At 38.9% G+C, this 19,074-nt stretch overlaps 3 protein-coding genes and 2 long non-coding RNA genes across 9 annotated transcripts; 1 reads left to right on the forward strand and 4 right to left on the reverse strand.

Annotated features, from left to right (window-relative positions):
• Positions 1 to 989: 989 nt before the first annotated feature.
• On the reverse strand, positions 990 to 1,841 carry LOC145899341 (uncharacterized). The gene is made up of 3 exons (XR_014402485.1): positions 1,684 to 1,841; positions 1,498 to 1,602; positions 990 to 1,207 (listed from the first exon to the last, which is right to left on the reverse strand). It is a non-coding gene; the product is annotated as an uncharacterized LOC145899341 (long non-coding RNA).
• Positions 1,842 to 5,219: 3,378 nt separating this feature from the next.
• LOC145899559 (cystatin-A-like) lies at positions 5,220 to 6,166 on the reverse strand. Of its 2 annotated transcripts, none has more exons than XM_082988404.1 (4): positions 6,058 to 6,166; positions 5,619 to 5,678; positions 5,464 to 5,562; positions 5,220 to 5,348 (listed from the first exon to the last, which is right to left on the reverse strand). In XM_082988404.1, exons 2-4 carry the CDS (start codon positions 5,655 to 5,657, stop codon positions 5,226 to 5,228), a joined length of 261 nt encoding a protein of 86 aa, XP_082844530.1. In that variant the 5' UTR covers positions 5,658 to 5,678; positions 6,058 to 6,166; the 3' UTR covers positions 5,220 to 5,225. The 2 variants fall into 2 exon arrangements, with proteins under 2 accessions (XP_082844530.1, XP_082844529.1); XM_082988403.1 differs by lacking the exon at positions 6,058 to 6,166 and adding an exon at positions 5,882 to 5,991.
• A 193-nt stretch (positions 6,167 to 6,359) lies between these two features.
• Positions 6,360 to 7,129, reverse strand: LOC145899440 (uncharacterized). Its single transcript, XR_014402487.1, has 3 exons — positions 7,046 to 7,129; positions 6,860 to 6,964; positions 6,360 to 6,569 (listed from the first exon to the last, which is right to left on the reverse strand). It is a non-coding gene; the product is annotated as an uncharacterized LOC145899440 (long non-coding RNA).
• A 2,265-nt stretch (positions 7,130 to 9,394) lies between these two features.
• Positions 9,395 to 12,166, reverse strand: LOC145899012 (uncharacterized). The gene is made up of 7 exons (XM_082987719.1): positions 12,028 to 12,166; positions 11,461 to 11,678; positions 10,920 to 11,181; positions 10,670 to 10,782; positions 10,451 to 10,571; positions 10,150 to 10,381; positions 9,395 to 9,747 (listed from the first exon to the last, which is right to left on the reverse strand). The coding sequence occupies exons 1-7, from the start codon at positions 12,164 to 12,166 to the stop codon at positions 9,522 to 9,524; spliced, it is 1,311 nt and encodes a 436-aa protein (XP_082843845.1). The 3' UTR covers positions 9,395 to 9,521.
• A 2,130-nt stretch (positions 12,167 to 14,296) lies between these two features.
• LOC145898942 (junctional adhesion molecule C-like) lies at positions 14,297 to 18,309 on the forward strand. Of its 4 annotated transcripts, XM_082987617.1 has the most exons (10): positions 14,298 to 14,514; positions 14,979 to 15,053; positions 15,154 to 15,200; positions 15,274 to 15,412; positions 15,776 to 15,924; positions 16,223 to 16,300; positions 16,645 to 16,734; positions 16,865 to 17,007; positions 17,187 to 17,277; positions 17,347 to 18,309. In XM_082987617.1, exons 3-10 carry the CDS (start codon positions 15,164 to 15,166, stop codon positions 17,532 to 17,534), a joined length of 915 nt encoding a protein of 304 aa, XP_082843743.1. In that variant the 5' UTR covers positions 14,298 to 14,514; positions 14,979 to 15,053; positions 15,154 to 15,163; the 3' UTR covers positions 17,535 to 18,309. The 4 variants fall into 4 exon arrangements, with proteins under 4 accessions (XP_082843744.1, XP_082843743.1, XP_082843742.1 ...); XM_082987618.1 differs by lacking the exon at positions 14,979 to 15,053 and having other exon boundaries at positions 14,297 to 14,514; XM_082987616.1 differs by lacking the exon at positions 14,298 to 14,514 and having other exon boundaries at positions 14,917 to 15,053.
• Positions 18,310 to 19,074: the final 765 nt, after the last annotated feature.

Raw genomic sequence — 19,074 nt, forward strand, 5'->3', positions numbered from 1 at the left:
AGTGTTGTGACAAAGGGAATTACACCTGAATAAAGTCACATGTTCAATTGGTTTTCTGCTTTACACATTGGTTTGAAAGTGGTCGGAGCTTGTATCTTACCTTCATATAATAGATAGCTCCCTCTACGACCTGTGATCGGTAAGTATGAGCACGAAAAATGACGAACGGTGGCGATAAGGTCAACACATTTGTTCTAAACTGAAAAATATTGAATATGAAACTGCGTGCTTTAACTATACGACCAATAATAATACCATGTCTGCGATGTTCTGCAATTGGGCATTCGCTGTCATTAAGAGGCCCAAGCCACCGATCTGAAAAAAGTGTGGAACAACACTTATTTTTTTTATACCACAACCGTTGACATATTTTCTATATAGTTGTTGGGCAACCGCAATCAGATTTATGATTGCAAAAGAATATTTGGTTGTTAGCCAACTATTTCCAGGCCTTTTTTGAATGATAAAAACAGACATTTTTTTTGTGGTAAACACTCTTTAAAAATAAAAATCATTTACTATTTGCTGTTGACAGTCCTTGACGATGCTTGTCTTATAAGTTGACATTTAAAAGAACAGAAAACTTTATTGTAAACTGGTTAGTATCTGGCGAAAACGCATTAGACTTTTCTATAAAACGTAGCAGTTTTATTTCACCCTTCGTAAACTTGATGTTTGTATGTTGCAAAACGTACTTATTGTTGTTTAACGATAGTGCAAAGCCTATCGAATTGCGAAAGCCTTCAACGAAAGTCCTGTTTTGATTTATTTCACTTTTCTGTTCCTTCCAAACCCCGACCTTGCTCAAACCAAGTTTTAAACTGACGCTAACATAGGATTCTTTTTACTTCTTTCTCTCTCTTTCTCTTTCCTCCTCTCTCCTCTTTCTCCTCTCCCCCTCTCTCTCTCTCTCTCTCTCCCAGCTTCATTCCTATGATATTCAACCTCAGTCACTTCACATTAAGAAAACCATGTAAAAACGAAAAACACATTTGGGATCATTGTTTATTGCGCCAGCAAAGTCATGATACATTTATCCGTATATATAAACAACATTGTGCACGGCATTAATGCGCCTTCTACTTTTTGAATATGTAGAGGTTTTGTTCTTGGACCTCGTCTGAGAACTTTTTCTTATTGCCGTCGGTCAGCTGCATAACTCCTGTTTTCAAGCTCTCGTCAGGAGTAAAGAAAAACGGAGGATCAGCTGAAAAGAAATGGTTTCAAAATTTTGTCATTTCTACCGACCATTACTGGCGGTAAATCTATATTTAATAAACATACAATAAGGTTAATTACATAAACAACTTGAAAACTTATTGTGGATGATTTAACGAAAAGCGCATTATTTAAGTTGCGCAAAAATATCGTAATATGAATTTCAATTACGTTGTCCAAGCGCATATCGATGTACTGCAGGCACGGTTTTTAACCAAATCTCTTTATCGTGCAAAATTTGTTTGAAAGAAACTCAGAGCTATATGTCCGGGCTTTTACCTCCCAATACTTGTGCTATGTTGGCGTTCATCATTTGTTCAAAGTTGGTCGCATCCAACGCGGATTGGACAAATGTGGAGTCCATCGCTATACTTGTCCCATTCTCTAAAAGTATAGGATCGTTTAAGTTTAGTAGTCTAATCTGGTGCACCAATCTGTAGCACATTCAGATGCTTGAAAACTTACTCTCGATGAAAACTGATTTCATTTTCCCTCTTGTAGTTGTTGTACGTTGTATGTTTGGAAAACAGTATAGTTTACACTAACACTGAAACACAAGAAAGTTGCAAATATCAAGCAATGGTCTGTGAGTTCAATCAAGTCGCAAAATTTACTTTTGTTTGTTTAACGATAGTGCAAAGCGTATCGAATTGCGAAAGCCTTCAACGAAAGTCCAGTTTTGAATAATTTCACTTTTCTCTTCCTTCCAAACCCCGACCTTGTTCAAACCGAGTTTTAAACTAATGCTTGGACGATGAGTTATTGCTTCTTAAATCATATTCAACATAGAATTCTACTTTCTTCTTTCTCTCTCTCTTTCTCTTGCTCTTTCTCCTCTCTCTCTCTCTTTCTCCCAGCTTCATTCCTACGATATTCAACCTCAGTCACTTCACACTAAGAAAACCATGTAAAATCGGAAAACAAATTTGGAATTATTGTTTATTGCGCCAGCAAAGTCATGATACATTTATCCGTATATATTAACTACATTGTGCACGGCATTAATGAGCCTACTAGAGGCTGACATCTGATGAAGCGAGAGGTACTCGCGAAAGTTAGTGTACTTTAGAATACAAAAGTCAGTCTTCTTAAAGGACCTATATGGGTATTAAATTGAAGAAATCCTGTTTTCAAGGCCCTCTGCTGTAATGCATTTGGTTTTTATGTTAAAGAGAACATTCGCACTTACATGCTCAATAACAAAACTTCCAACATTGCATTTACACATTCCTTTACACACACACATCCCTATTATAGTTTTAACAGCAAATGACGCCCAGCACTAAAGTAAGAGTAATGAGTAAACCAGAATTGTTTGGGTGTTATTTTGTTACAAAATACTTGAACCCTCCTCTGTGCCGGATCTATTTGACCCTGCCTCTGTGCCGGATCCATTTGAACCCGCCTCTGTGCCGGATCCATTTGAACCCGCCTCTGTGCCGGAACCATTTGAACCTGCCTCTGTGCCGGATCCATTTGACCCTGCCTCTGTGCCGGATCCATTTGAACCTGCCTCTGTGCCGGATCCATTTGAACCTGCCTCTGTGCCGGATCCATTTGAACCTGCCTCTGTGCCGGATCCATTTGAACCCGCCTCTGTGCCGGATCCATTTGAACCTGCCTCTGTGCTGGATCCACTCGAACCTGCCTCTGTGCTTGCGATGGTGTCCTTTCGTCGCCGGTCCCTCCCATGGTTCCAGCCACTAGTCTGGCTTAGTACCAACTTTACTTCATTTCCAACAGCTTCATAAGAACTATTTTTAAATGTGGTGTACTGCAGTATTTCTGAAACAAATACAATGACTTATCAATCTACTTTTAAACTGTGTCTATTCATTGATAACTGATACAGTACAAATCACAAAAAAGCACACAAATAACAATAGTAACCATATGATAAGCAGACCTAAAAGGGTCGAAACAGTGGCCATCTGTCTGCAGCTTATACACAATTCATATTATTGGCTCCACATTGCTTATCATATGATTATTGTGACACGGGGCCTGACGGCACTATTGGTTGAGCTTTGCTTGGCCATAGTGTTTCCACCTTGTTTTCTCCGTTTTGGTGCCCAGCGGATGACGGTGATTGTATATAGTCACCACAAAGTGGAAGTCTTTGCTTGGCCGTTTGGTCAGCAAAGTCGTCTGATAGTCACACCAACAGTGGCCATCTGTCTGCAGCTTATACACAACAATAGTAGCCTCCATTCCAAAGATAAAATATATACTGCTTACTTGACAAAATTAAATGAATTGTATGATTCTTAACAGAGAAAATGTCACAAGTGACTGCAGGAATCAGCCTGTGCAAGTCGGTGACCGACGGATCTGTCCTTACGAATCAATATTATATTCCTGGAACTCCAAAAGGAGTAAAAGACGATCAGCGCCAGTATAATATCTCAAGATCCAGGAATATAATTGTATTATTCTTGAATTTTATTTTTTGGTTTGGCCTTCTCTTCTTCCCCATGCTAATGTTGGATCCATCAGTAACCTTATAAAATTTCTTACTGTGGCGCGCAAGCATTTCCTATTTTCTATTTGCGTTACAATCACTTTTGGATCCCTAAAAAGAAGACCAACTTAATCACTGGCAAAACACATTGAAACTGCTCAAGTGTAGCTATAAAACCAACCTACTTTGCACTTTTTAGTAGATCATCCGATTCCTCTTACGTTTTAGCAGGAAAAAGGCATGGAAACACATTAACGCACGAAATATCCAAGAAATTCCGTGGATAAATCTAGTGAAACACCCGATACCCACATTGTGTTGGTACAGGTGAAGGCAGACATAGCACGGTGATGTTTCAGGGATAGTTTCCAATTGGAATACGTGCACGAATACTGATGGTTTTACACATTCCAAATTCTGCACAGGAGCATATAAGCAAAGTGCACACATTTTGTTTATTATTTTGTACACATTTTGTTTGTTATCATCAGAGCAAGTAGTATATGGCGACAGTAATGTTGCATTATGAGGAAAATTCTTCTATTTTCAAAGTTTTGTTTACACGACACCAAAATACATGTGCGAAACAGGTTGGGTAACACTAGTTGGTTTCCGCCATTTCGAGTGCCAAGTTGCTTGTTCTCTTAAGATCCTCGAAAAAGTGACATTTGTTCAGCGCTACGCTATTTCTAATGTCATGAATTTTGTACAGAGACAACAGCAGAACGGCAACAGTTACCAGCAGGTCAAAAACCAGCAGCACGATGACGTCATCTACCCTCTTGATGGAATACAACTCGTAAAATGGAGTTTCGCATCTAGACGAAACAAGTAGTGAGTTACTTATATGTTGTAAGTCGACCCGAATATGTTGCTGGATTTTTGTGTACAGAAATGGTTAACGTTCAAACAATCTTGCAGAGACAATAGCAGAACGGCAACAGATATCAGCAGGTCAAGAACCAGCAGCACGATGACGTCATCTACCCTCTTAAGCAAAAATGAAAAATCTGTTCCCTGTCGAAAGTTATTACGGGTTTACCTTTTCGGTACGCCCGGTATTTTGCAGTCGTTTCGCTTTACTAATGATGGCTTATCTCAGATGAGACAGACATCGGACAGACATTTCTTTCTCTTAAGGGCCCGGTGCATAAGCATGAAAAATCACAAATATAATCGTTTATGCGACGCCCAATACCCACGCCGTCCAATCAAAGAACAGGTTTTCGCTGAGGTAAAATGACCACAGAGCATCTTTAAAATCGAGGTTAGACAGTGGTAATACCCAATGGGCCGGACCGGTGCACCACCAATACACGAAGGTAGTGACAAAATGTAAAACGCTTTTTCTATAATTTCTCGTTTGTCATTTTCTTAACATCATTTGTTGACGAGCGGATTTGGGCGTCAGAAAAGTCACTTAACGTCATCATACGTTGAGATAATTTTCACTATATATTATAACGAACAACAAGAGTAAACACAAACTACACAAATAACCGTTTTAGTTTCTACGCAATAAGTGTGTAACTACAGTCTGGCAAATTTAAAAGTTTGTGATTTCGTCGTCTTCAGTATGGCCTTCCTGCATGCCAAGAAATTCAAATCCTTGGTGTTCCAGTTTTTCCCATATTTTAATGACGATATAACCGTCTTTGTTAGTTTGCACCTGGGTTAGAGCAATAGTGTTGTGACAAAGGGAATTACACCTGAATAAAGTCACATGTTCAATTGGTTTTCTGCTTTACACAATGGTTTGAAAGTGGTCGGAGCTTGTATCTTACCTTCATATAATAGATAACTCCCTCTACGACCTGTGATCGGTAAGTATGAGCACGAAAAATGACGAACGGTGGCGATAAGGTCAACACATTTGTTCTAAACTGAAAAATATTGAATATGAAACTGCGTGCTTTAACTATACGACCAATAATAATACCATGTCTGCGATGTTCTGCAATTGGGCATTCGCTGTCATTAAGAGGCCCAAGCCACCGATCTGAAAAAAGTGTGGAACAACACTTATTTTTTTATACCACAACCGTTGACATATTTTCTGTATAGTTGTTGGGCAACCGCAATCAGATTTATGATTGCAAAAGAATATTTGGTTGTTAGCCAACTATTTCCAGGCCTTTTTTGAATGATAAAAACTGACAATTTTTTTGTGGTAAACACTCTTTAAAAATAAAAATCATTTACTATTTGCTGTTGACAGTCCTTGACGATGCTTGTCTTATAAGTTAACATTTAAAAGAACAGAAAACTTTATTGTAAACTGGTTAGTATCTGGCGAAAACGCATTAGACTTTTCTATAAAACGTAGCAGTTTTATTTCACCCTTTGTAAACTTGTTGTTTGTATGTTGCAAAATTTACTTTTAGTTGTTTAACGATAGTGCAAAGCCTATCGAATTGCGAAAGCCTTCAACGAAAGTCCTGTTTTGATTTATTTCACTTTTCTGTTCCTTCCAAACCCCGACCTTGCTCAAACCAAGTTTTAAACTGACGCTAACATAGGATTCTTTTTACTTCCTTCTCTCTCTTTCTCTTTCCTCCTCTCTCCTCTTTCTCCTCTCCCCCCCTCTCTCTCTCTCTCTCTCCCAGCTTCATTCCTATGATATTCAACCTCAGTCACTTCACATTAAGAAAACCATGTAAAAACGAAAAACAAATTTGGGATCATTGTTTATTGCGCCAGCAAAGCCATGATACATTTATCCGTATATATAAACTACATTCTGCACGGCATTAGTGCGCCTTCTACTTTTTGAATATGTAGAGGTTTTGTTCTTGGACCTCGTCTGAGAACTTTTTCTTATTGCCGTCGGTCAGCTGCAAAACTCCTGTTTTCATGCTCTCGTCAGGAGTAAAGAAAAACGGAGGATCAGCTGAAAAGAAATGGTTTCAAAAATTTGTCATTTCTACCGATCATTACTGGCGGTAAATCTATATTTAGAAAACACACAATAAGGTTAATTACATAAAAACCTTGAAAACTTATTGTTGATGATTTAACGAAAAGCGCATTAATTAAGTTGCGCAGAAATATCGTAATATGAATTTCAATCACGTTGTCCAAGCGCATATCGATGTACTGCAGGCACGGTTTTTAACCAAATCTCTTTATCGTGCAAATTTTGTTTGAAAGAAACTTAGAGCTATATGTCCGGGCTTTTACCTTCCAATACTAGTGCTATGTTGGCGTTCATCATTTGTTCAAAGTTGGTCGCATCCAACGCGGATTGGACAAATGTGGAGTCCATCGCTATACTTGTCCCATTCTCTAAAAGTATAGGATCGTTTAAGTTTAGTAGTCTAATCTGGTGCACCAATCTGTAGCACATTCAGATGCTTGAAAACTTACTCTCGATGAAAACTGATTTCATTTTCCCTCTTGTAGTTGTTGTACGTTGTATGTTTGGAAAACAGTATAGTTTACACTAACACTGAAACACAAGAAAGTTGCAAATATCAAGCAATGGTCTGTGACGTCAATCGAGTCGCAAAATTTACTTTTATTTGTTTAACGACAGTGCAAAGCGTATCGAATTGCGAATGGAAGTCCAGTTTTGATTTATTTTACTTTTCTCTTTCTTCCAAACCCCGACCTTGTTCAAACCGAGATTCAAACTAATGCTTGGACGATGAGTTATTGCTTCTTAAATCATATTCAACATAGAATTCTTCTTTCTTCTTTCTCTCTCTTTTTCTCTTGCTCTTTCTCCTCTCTCTCTCTCTCTCCCAGCTTCATTCCTACGATATTCAACCTCAGTCACTTCACATTAAGAAAACCATGTAAAATCGGAAAACAAATTTGGGATCATTGTTTATTGCGCCAGCAAAGTCATGATACATTTATCCGTATATATTAACTACATTGTGCACGGCATTAATGAGCCTTCTAGAGGCTGACATCTGATGAAGCGAGAGGTACTCGCGAAAGTTAGTGTACTTTAGAATACAAAAGTCAGTCTTCTTAAAGGACCTATTTGGGTATTAGATTGGAGAAATCCTGTTTTCAAGGCCCTCTGCTGTAATGCATCTGGTTTTTCTATTAAAGAGAACATTCGCACTTACATGCTCAATAACAAAACTGCTAATATTGCATTTACACATTCCTTTACACACACACATCCCTATTATAGTTTTGATAACAAATGACGCCCAGCACTAAAGTAAGAGTAATGAGTAAACTAGAATTGTTTGGGTGTTATTTTGTTACAAAATACTTGAACCTGCCTCTGTGCCGGAACCATTTGAACCCGCCTCTGTGCCGGATCCATTTGAACCCGCCTCTGTGCCAGAACCATTTGAACCCGCCTCTGTGCCGGATCCACTCGAACCCGCCTCTGTGCTGGATCCACTCGAACCTGCCTCTGTGCTTGCGATGGTGTCCTTTCGTCGCCGGTCCCTCCCATGGTTCCAGTCGCTAGTCTGGCTTAGTACCAACTTTACTTCATTTCCAACAGCTTCATAAGAACTATTTTTAAATGTGGTGTACTGCAGTATTTCTGAAACAAATACAATGACTTATCAATCTACTTTTAAACTGTGTCTATTCATTGATAACTGATACAGTACAAATCACAAAAAAAGCACACAAATAACAATAGTAACCATGATAAGCAGACCTAAAAGGGTCGAAACAGTGGCCATCTGTCTGCAGCTTATACACAATTCATATTATTGGTTCCACATTGCTTATCATATGATTATTGTGACACGGGGCCTGACGGCACTATTGGTTGAGCTTTGCTTGGCCATAGTGTTTCCACCTTGTTTTCTCCGTTTTGGTTGCACCTAGTTTGGTGCCCAACGGATGACGGTGATTGTATAGTCACCACAAAGTGGAAGTCTTTGCTTGGCCGTTTGGACAGCAAAGTCGTCTGATAGTCACACCAGCTGCACTGATGAGACCTTTTAGGTCCAATCAGTGGCCATCTGTCTGCAGCTTATACACAACAATAGTAGCCTCCATTCCAAAGATAAAATATATACTGCTTACTTGACAAAATTAAATGAATTGTATGATTCTTAACAGAGAAAATGTCAGAAGTGACTGCAGGAATCAGCCTGTGCAAGTCGGTGACCGACGGATCTGTCCTTACGAATCAATATTATATTCCTGGAACTCCAAAAGGAGTAAAAGACGATCAGCGCCAGTATAATATCTCAAGATCCAGGAATATAATTGCATGATTCTTGAATTTTATTTTTTGGTTTGGCCTTCTCTTCTTCCCCATACTATTCCACGAAAATTGTTGGTCTAATGTTGGATCCATCAGTAACTTTATAAAATTTCTTACTGTGGCGCGCAAGCATTTCCTATTTTCTATTTGTGTGGCAATCACTTTTGGATCCCTAAAAAGAAGACCAACTTAATCACTGGCAAAACACATTGAAACTGCTCAAGTGTAGTTATAAAACCAACCTACTTTGCACTTTTTAGTAGATCATCCGATTCCTCTTACGTTTTAGCAGGAAAAAGGCATGGAAACACATTAACGCACGAAATATCCAAGAAATTCCGTGGTTAAATCTAGTGAAACACCCGATACCCACATTGTGTTGGTACAGGTGAAGGCAGACTTAGCACGGTGATATTACAGGGATAGTTTCCGACTGGGATACGTGCACGAATACTGAAGGTTTTACACATTCCAAATTCTGCACAAGAGCATAAAAGCAAAGTGCACACATTTCGTTTATTATAACGAGAAAGGTTCATGATAGCAAGCATGTATGGCGACAGTAATGTTGCAATATGGGGAAAATTCTTCTATTTTCAATGTTTTGTTTACACGACACCAAAATACATGTGCGAAACAGGTTAGGTAACACTAGTTGGTTTCCGCCATTTCGAGTGCCAAGTTGCTTGTTCTCTTAAGATCCTCGAAAAAGTGACATTTGTTCAGCGCTACGCTATTTCTAATGTCATGAATTTTGTACAGAGACAGCAACAGAACGGCAACAGTTACCAGCAGGTCAAGAACCAGCAGCACGATGACGTCATCTACCCTCTTGATGGAACAAAGCACACAGAACTCGTAAAATGGAATTTCGCATCTAGACCAAACAAGTTGTGAGCTACTTATTTTGTTGTAAGTCGATCCGAATATTTTGCAGGATTTCGTATACGTACAAACAATCTTGTACTACACGCACTCTTTCGACCTGTAAGGTCTCATCAGTGCGTGTACACAACCTGTTTGCAGCTCGTCAATATTATGACTTTTTTGCACAAATCTTGTACTAAATACCCGAATTTGTATTTTTGTTGTTAGAGTACAGCATTTGTCTTTTCGTGGAAAAAAGGTACACTTCGGCGGCAGAAAAGGGTATGCATTCATTTTAGCAATTTTCGAATAACCAATCTGTTGCTGATGCTGCCAGGTATATTGTTAAATTAACTCAAAAAACTCTTTATTACGTTTAATGTTTCGGTCGTTACCTTATCAGTCATCTCACCCGAATGTGGTCGCACTCGTGATTTCGGAGTAAACATTCCCAGCAAAGAACCACGTGGTCATTCCAAGCAGGGAGGAGATAGAAAGGAAGGCTGTGACGGTGTGTTTCGCAATATAACGTTTCACCAGAAAGGTGTTTGTGAAATTATTTTCGTGGCACCAGAGTTCCATCAGAGCCTGGTTGAGGGGACGCCTTCCCAATTTGGAAGACTCAAATTTGGTCAGCAGAAAAACTGCAAGTTAAAAATATTAAACTTCGGCAACTTAGAGAAATGAGGAAATTTAAATTCAAGTTTTTCTACCGGATAATATGTAGGGAAGTTGGTATAGGCTCGCAAAGTTCTCGTAACAGAAGATGGAGAAAAGATGACGATCTAACATTCCGCCAGTGAAAGACCAAGAAACTGACGTCATCCGTGTAAACTTGAGAGAGAAAAAAACACATCGCGATTTAAATTTCCTAATTCCGTGTTCGATGAGAACAGTGCGACAATACCCCGCTCTTTTGTTTCACGGTTTACCTGTTTCCTTTTTTCAGCTTTTAATATGATTTTGCTCACGTTTGAACGCAAAGATTCACTCGTTTGTTTCGTATTTCCTTGCTGTCGATCAATATCCACGTCGGACTCGGTCTCTTTAGGGAAGCACCAATATAAAATGACCTCACGCTATTTACCCACCTTGTAAGCAATTATATTAAATAAGACTGTATTGCCAATGTTTGTGGTAAATAGGATGAGACGGTTTTTAGGCTGAGCCACATTTGAATACCTTGCAGGGAAGATTCTTCCATTGGTATTTCCTGCCCTTTGTCATGTTGCTTGTAAGTAGCATTAAGTTTGTCCCACACTCTACTCCCATCTAGCGTTCGACTTTCCGCATCGTAGGCTTTGTCGTTTGGTCGTCCAGAAGGCACTGTTTTGACTTTTTCATAAATCTCGTTGAGCAGAAGTTGCATAAACCTAAGATGGCCCATCAAAGGTGCTCCCACGTGAAAATGCCATAACGCGATGGGAATTGCGAACATCATGGCCTAAACGTAAAACACAGAGTTGTTTTCGGGATAGAGCTGAAACAAAGTTTGTTAGAACATAGCGCAAAAATTGTGTGGAATTTGCCCTTTCACACACATTAGAAAATGAAATTTTTACGAAAATGATTCCATAGTTTTACTGAAAAACATGAAGCTTCGACGTGAAGCCTTTTGTAATCGCGGTTCATGTTGTCGAACTGCACAATAAGTACTTTAAAGTACTTGTTTGATTTTCTTGAGTGTGTCATGCGTGACAAAATACACAACAGCAAACCAAACCTGGCCGAGCATGATATACGGAAACAGCGAAACAAAGAGCTTCAACTGAGCGGGGTCAGGTGACAGTGTGACGTTGCCATGACTACCAGAAGCGCACTCCGAAGTGTTCGTCACGTGACCACTTCCGCAGTTTTTCCAACAGAAGGATGAAGCGAAGAGGACGAATTGGGTCGGGATGTCCACAGATGTAGCAGTCGGGTAACAAGAAAGTTCAGAAGCTGATTGAAAATGGCAAGTGTAGTCTATTGAATGCCGTATGAAGCCAGGATTTTGGCAAGCTATTGCTTGACCGAATTAAACAGCGTATGAGAATGAACTGCAGTAAAATGTGCACAAACATCACGTATCCTAAGCATACAGTAATAAAAATTCACTACGCTTCGATTCGGCCCAAAATTGCAGGGATACAAATATTTTATAGGTTTTAGCGAGCAAAAGTTTTTGGTTAAAATACCGCCTCACAAAGCGTAAAAAGACTAGAGGAACCCCCATGCTCCCAAGCTACGCCAATGGTCGCGATTCTCCTCCCAAGACGGTTCACTCACATATATTCACACACTCACATACTTGCAAACTCCCCAATTTTCGCCACCACTGCAAGGAAGGAGATGGCGTAGACTCCCAGCCAACGCACCAGTCGATCGGTTCCAAGTTCGACAACAATCGTTTCTTCGTGCTGCTTAGATGCGGCATCGAGGTTTTTCATCAACCCTTCTGACTTATCCATTCTAATGTGAGCTTATAGTTTCACCTTCTACGCAACGGTAATATGCTGATATAATAATAAACAAAATAGCCGCTATTGGTATAAAGACTTTCTTATACGGTGACCATGGTTTATGACCAATTGTACATGCTTTGTAATAAGGACCTGCGTAATATCACTGCTGCTGGCATCTTGTATTAGGCTTCTCTGATGGCGGTCAACGTTAAGACTGCTTTTTAGCTATTATTACAGATGCAAGACTTGTCCTTATCATAACCAAGTAATGATTCATGCATTTGGAAAAATAACAGTAAGTTCACTTCTTTCGGTTTCAAACATAGATACATCTATACATGCAAGCCTATGAAACAGCCCTTTACCCATCTTGCCACAAGGAAACAACTATGTTTCGAGCGGCAAAAGGTTGGTAATATGATTTCGGAAGATCCTGTTTTTTCTCTATCTGACAAACAAGTTCTTGACACAAACTTTACAGCACTCTAATTTCTCACCACTTTCAATTTGTTCCTTCCGTGTTACGCATATGGTGCTCTCCAAACCGCTTACCTATTGTTTGGAATGGAAACTTTTCCAGATGCATGGCATGACTATACGCAAAAGCAACACCCAACGTCATGCAATATTAATGACAGACAGCTGTATGTCAGCGTAAATTCAACATTTCAGGATCGATTTTGTGTGAATTGTCAACGTTAAACACGCTTAAAAGGTATCAAACGCTTTTGCTCTAAATTATATTTGTTTATAAAACAGTTAAAATGCTTCTTCCGAATTGGTGTTAAATCGCTTTGGTTGTTTGTCTTGCTGACACCCGCTTTCGTTTTTGCTCAATCTCCATGATAATGAGTCCAAATGATGATAGGTGATGCTTAAAGGCCGTTTGATTATTTTCATACATTTTTCTTGGTTTAAACAATCCCATGAACGTTGAGTCATGCTCGAGAAAGTGGCGACACGCACAAGAGTGGTGCAGTACGCTTGTGTGATTCCTGACGTCACGCACACCCATTTCCGTAGCCAGCCAAGAATTTGAGGGGAATTCAAGCGAGCATTAGTTTTTGGTTTATAACGTCATCCAACGAAACAAGAAACGATTAGGCGTGTCTGTTTTAACAAAAATTAGCCACAAAGTGAGCATTTCGAAAAAACACAAATTTACAAATATCTTGGAAATTGGAGTGGGGAGGTGGTGCCGTTGCACCTTCCCTGGATACACCAACGCGTATATCTTGCCAGATACTAAACATAAGTTAAACAAAGTATTGGAAGCTCGTATCATTGATATTTGAAAACCCTCATTTACATACCAGTCTTTATATAGTGATGGAACAAAGGTCTGTTTAGCTGCGTATGCTCACTTCGTCAATGCGAGTTTTTAATATGGCGCAAGGCATATTCCTTTCATGCCAAATTTATCATTATCAGGCGACCTTTGAGATCCAGACTCACAACACGTGACTGAATGCTCGCGTTGCTTCGTCACGTTGGCATGACAAATTGCTTTAAGTCTCATAGTTGGATTCACCATGGTATTTTACCATTAAAGCAGAAAACGTGTCAGATTGATGTAAGCGTCAGATGTAAGCGATTCTGTATTTTAGCAAAACAATGTAAATTAGTTAGGTTCTTTTAAATTTGATTGTTGTGATTTCGGCGAACATCACAGATTTATTAAATTTTAAAGGTTATTTTAGTCAGTAGATTAAACGTCTTGACACAATATTTAAACAGGCTTCAATGATTTCGTGAAAAAACACAGATCTCGGGTGCCATGAAGTTTAAATTCCTATATAGTGCAAGCGTTTCCGTGACGTCAGTAAAATATGATTCAAAATACACCTTTGAGTAACTGTCCGACTTTATTCAAAACAACAGAACCGTCTGTGAAATAGACTCGATTTGGTAACTCTGACCAAATCCTCTCTTTTTTACTCACGGTATTTGTGCCAAAGTAAGAAATCTGGCTTTTTCTGTTTGTGTGACATCTGGAAACAAAACTCTCGAAAAATTTGTATGTTCTGTTTTAAGGGCTCGTAAAATTTAAAAACGTCACACAGAAGCTTGGATGGGTGTCATATCAAATAGATATCACGCATATTTATTGTCGTTCAAAGCAGCACTTACTTACTCGCATGAACGTTATGATGACCCGGCAAATAATTTATCAGTCTTGCAGTTTCGGGCGAATGACAGGACTTTTGGATAAGACGTGATCGAAAAGCGTGTCGCTCACATATTTTACGAATGTGGCACGAGCGCAAAACAGCTTGAAGCGTCATTCCATACAACTCCACATAATCAAGACATTTGTTGAGTTCAGACCAGCGGTAAGACCTGTGCTCGTAGACACAGTTTTGTACTTTCAGCAATTTACAGACAGTGGAGTTTCAATCACACTTTTCTATCTGTATATTTAGTAATGTACATTTACAGCGAAGAGAACTGTTGATTTGTACAGTTATGAATGTTGTAACATTGTTGTTTGGTGTCAAATCATGGCCGCCAATGTTAGTCACGCATTATTTTTTAATTGTGTGTTGCGCAAGAATGTTATGTAATATGGCAATGTGGACAGTTTCTATTTATCCACATATTATGTCATGTGCTGAAATTTGTATACTTAAGAACAGTCGCAAACTCCCATAATACCATCATATAGCACAGGGTGTAAAATTAAACGCATAAGTGGGTTGGACGTTTCGAAAGTTACTTCTATATATTTTTGCAGCCTAAGGACATCTACTACTTAATTAAGTAATAAATAATATTAAATTGTGTTCTTTTACTCCAGAGCTGTTTGAAGCGTTTCTGTATTGCATTTTTTTGTTTTACGTTGTTGAAAAAGCGTCCTGTGTATCTAACGAACGTAAGTATCCAAATGAGGTGGCAGTGTTGATTTAAGTTTGTCGTTTGCTTTGAAACATTTCATGGTATTCACGGCTAATCTCATGCTCGTATTTTTGCAGATACTGCATAATGGCCTGGAGATTTCTGGTGTATCTGGCATTTTGTGGTAAGTTTAATCATTTTTATCAAATCATTTCAATTTGTACTGGAACAAACAAATAAACTTTTCGATATTTCAGTGCATTTTGTGACTTCGGTTTCCGTGACTCTTGAGAATGAACTCCCCGGTCCGTTTAACAAAGAAGTAGTGGAAGGTACAAGCCCGGTACTGACTTGTAACTTCGCCCTTACAAGATTTGGAGAACGATCAGAATCAATGTACGTTAAGTTGCGACTATTTTATTATTTCATCAAAAGGTTCATCAGATTTAAAAAGTTCAACTCGGCTGTGGACCATTATATACCCTTGAAGTAAACTATTTGGACCCTTTATTAGCCGTGACAAATTTGATAAGTTTGTTTTGGTAATTTCACTGAGGCGGTATTGCGAATATCAGTCCAAACAAGACCAGCTTAGTCGCCGATCCGCCCATGCACAACGAAAGTAAAAACATTATGGAACCTCTCGACAGCTCACAAAAACCTTTTTAACTAAACATATCAGTTTTACGAACTCCTGTTTTCAAACTGAACAAACAGACGCAATAATAAAACTGGCTTTAAATGTTTTTGCTGTAACAGTGTCGAATGGAAATACGGCACCACAGGCATCTCTACTACAAGCCAACACATAGTGTATCATAATTCTGTCCTTGGTCAATATCGAGGCCAGTTTGCTTTGCAACATATAACGAACTTGAAAATTATGAAAGTTAAACGAAGTGACAAAGGTAGGCAAAGCTTTCAATATTTGACTTACTAATATAAAATAACAGGCATTGGGCTGTGTGTTATGGACTTGTCTAACTCGTTTCACAAAGTAATACCGGAAAACACATGCAAGCGTTTACTGCCAAAAGTTATAGTGCAATGCACTTTTTTAACGAGGCATACACTTTCGAAAAGGCCGTTTGGTCGGAATAGCAGCAGATAAATTGGTTCCATTCGTGTCAGAACGTTTACACATGACATATTTTGAATGACCAACATGCAAGGGCTTTATTGTACAGTAATGTTGCTGTTTTGAAGGTTTTTATGCCTGTACCGTCATCGTAATATCAGATACGCCCAGTGAAGACACGGGAGTCTACAATTTAACTATTGTTGGTGAGTTCCAGCATATATTTTTGTTGTTGTGTGACTGTTTGCTTTACCAAGTAAGAGGTTTGTTTTTTTGCAATCAATAATACAAGTACAGTGAACATTAACATAAATCCACGCGACATGTCCGCAAATTTCTATTTCCATCAAGGAAAACAAAACAAACATGTAATTTTTTTATTAATTGTCCCTGAATTGGCGCCCATTGTTTATTCTACAACTACACCATTAAATAACAAACAAGTTCTACGCAATTTCCTGTATTGAGGCAGCTTTCCATGTAATTAATCAAAACTGTTACATACGCTGTCGCACATTTTAATGAACTACTTTTTACGTTCTGTCGGCAGTTATCCCTTCCAAACCTGTGTGTGGATTCCCCAGTGATCATGCTCTCACCATTGGATCATCTGCACAATTTACCTGCGATTCAACAGACGGTAACAAAAAATATATGGAGTCTAAACTTAATTGTAGTTACGTGTAGGCCAGTTGTGTTTGTAAACGAATAACACAAAACGAACAACTATCACTCCAAAAAAGTTTGCAAAATTTAAAATTTGTTGCCAGGTGACCCCGTTCCATATTACACATGGTACAAAAATGGCGTGGCCTTGCCTGATCAACAAAACACAAGTAATCCACAGTCAATGGAAATTTGGTCAGACACAAGTTTCTCTGTCAACAGAGATACCGGAGTATTAACCTTTAGTGTGAGTAAACACCTTAGAGGTATAGACTAATTTCAAAGCATAGTGTTTGACGTTTTAAAACACGTTAAAGGTAAAACGCAACCCATGGGATATATTTCATCATTCAATTTTCCAAAAGTATTGTCTCAGATGGATAATTGAGTCATTTGGAGACTATCCAAATATGTGTTGCTTTGCAGAAAGTGGTTACTGCTGACGCCGGCACGTATCACTGCGAAGCACGAAACAGGGTTGGCAGCCAGCAATGCAAAGCAGTTGAAATAGTAACCAGTGAGTACCAATGACACAGCAGACACACTGTTTTTGTGCAATGAGATTCGACATAGTTTGTATTTTCAGAAAATGTCACCACAACACCGGGATCCAACAGAGCCTCGACAATTTCCACTAAATCTTTTGTATTTTCAGAAAATGTCACCACAACACCGGGATCCAACAGAGCCTCGACAATTTCCACTAAATCTTTCGAATTTTCCATTTTCATTCTGCCCTACAGTATCGCCCTTATCTTTATTGTGATGAGTTGAAGACGACTGCACATGACAAGTCAAACCAAACATATGTACTGTATGTTTGTAATTATTACCTGGAAACCTGTGTTGGTGGTCCAACTATACCTATCGCTTGCTCCACTAAAATCGATGCATTAATTTCACATGTATTAGATCCAGTATTGCAGCTTTTGATTGTATGTACGCTCATAAATTTATCCGCAGCAACAAAATTAAGCCGATTATTTAATTTTTTATTGTAGGACGGTTCCAACCAGCTTGCAACATTTTATTTCAATTTTTGCGTGTTTGCACTTTAAATGCTTGCTTTTTGCGGGTAAAAATTTCGCGGCGTCGATACATCAAAATATCACCTTAAGAATCGTGAAAAGTTGTGGTGTTCGGAACCGTAACAAGATATATTGGGAAATGCCATTTGGATATTCCACGTTTTTCAACCCTAAATTTTGTGTTTAAACTTTAAACCCAAATAAAAATGTGTTAAGGGTGTAATATGATGTCTTTTTCGCCAGCTGTTGCATGATTCGTGATTTCGCAAGATGTGTTGATGATATCGTTGTGGCTTTCTACTTTGTTTAAGCGCCCAAAACCAAACAGTCAGGAAAGTAGTCAATCATTATCGATTGCGTTGCAGTCGGCTGAAAAAACTCTTTTAATTGTTTGTCAAGAAAACTCCTCTTACTTTCCGACAAGTTTTTTCGATGTGTTGGACCAAAGTCCACAGCACTGCTTGTTTATAAGCCGCGTATGATTTTCATTCTCCGAATACACCGGCAACGTCATTCTTACTTCGCGCCTGAATTTCCGGGATCTTCAGACACGTGACTTAATGACTGCTGAACGATCATGTTGGCTTGGCAAACTGCTTATTGATGTATATTTGCGACTGTTGTGGTTTTAATACCCGGTAAAAAGACATTCCAGTTATGGTCGCCTTGGGCATAATGGTGGCGTTGTGGTTGTCTATCGTTAATGCGGAAAGGAAAACAATTTTCACCAATGTGCGCCAAGTTTCAAAGTCGTTGAAAATCTCCCGTGCGTTCCGAAAAATTAACCCAGGTGGGTTTTAGGATGGCATACTGTACGGCCTGGCGCAATGCTTTTCAAAAAGATGACATAGCCGAAGCGACATTTCAGAATCTGAGTTTCACATGTTAGTAGGGGTTTACGTCCTTCCCCAATGGCGCAACTTTGGTGAGTAAATACGAGGAAATGCGTCTGGCGCAATCCTGTTTCACTGGACACCCAATGTCCAGCAAAATAGATAGCAACAAGTGGGTCTAATTGCTAGGCTTAGGTAAGGCGCCTTGAACAGTTGTTGCTTGGCTCTTTTAAAATTTGCAAAAGCCCAAGAAATGCATTTACAGTTGAAAAATTATGTGGCGACTGTTTATTGCAGCTAAATATTCTGCATCGTGTCTCAGAAATAATGCAACAGTGATTTACTTTTTGCTTTATTTGAGCTAAGTTTTCATGTGCTGCTTGGTGGTATACAGAATCACTTAATGAGCTACATGAATTGGCTACAACAGTAAACGCATTTAAAAATCAAAGT

This window comes from Ascidia mentula, chromosome 4 (assembly GCF_947561715.1).
Source record: "Ascidia mentula chromosome 4, kaAscMent1.1, whole genome shotgun sequence".
Taxonomy (NCBI): Eukaryota; Metazoa; Chordata; class Ascidiacea; order Phlebobranchia; family Ascidiidae; genus Ascidia; species Ascidia mentula.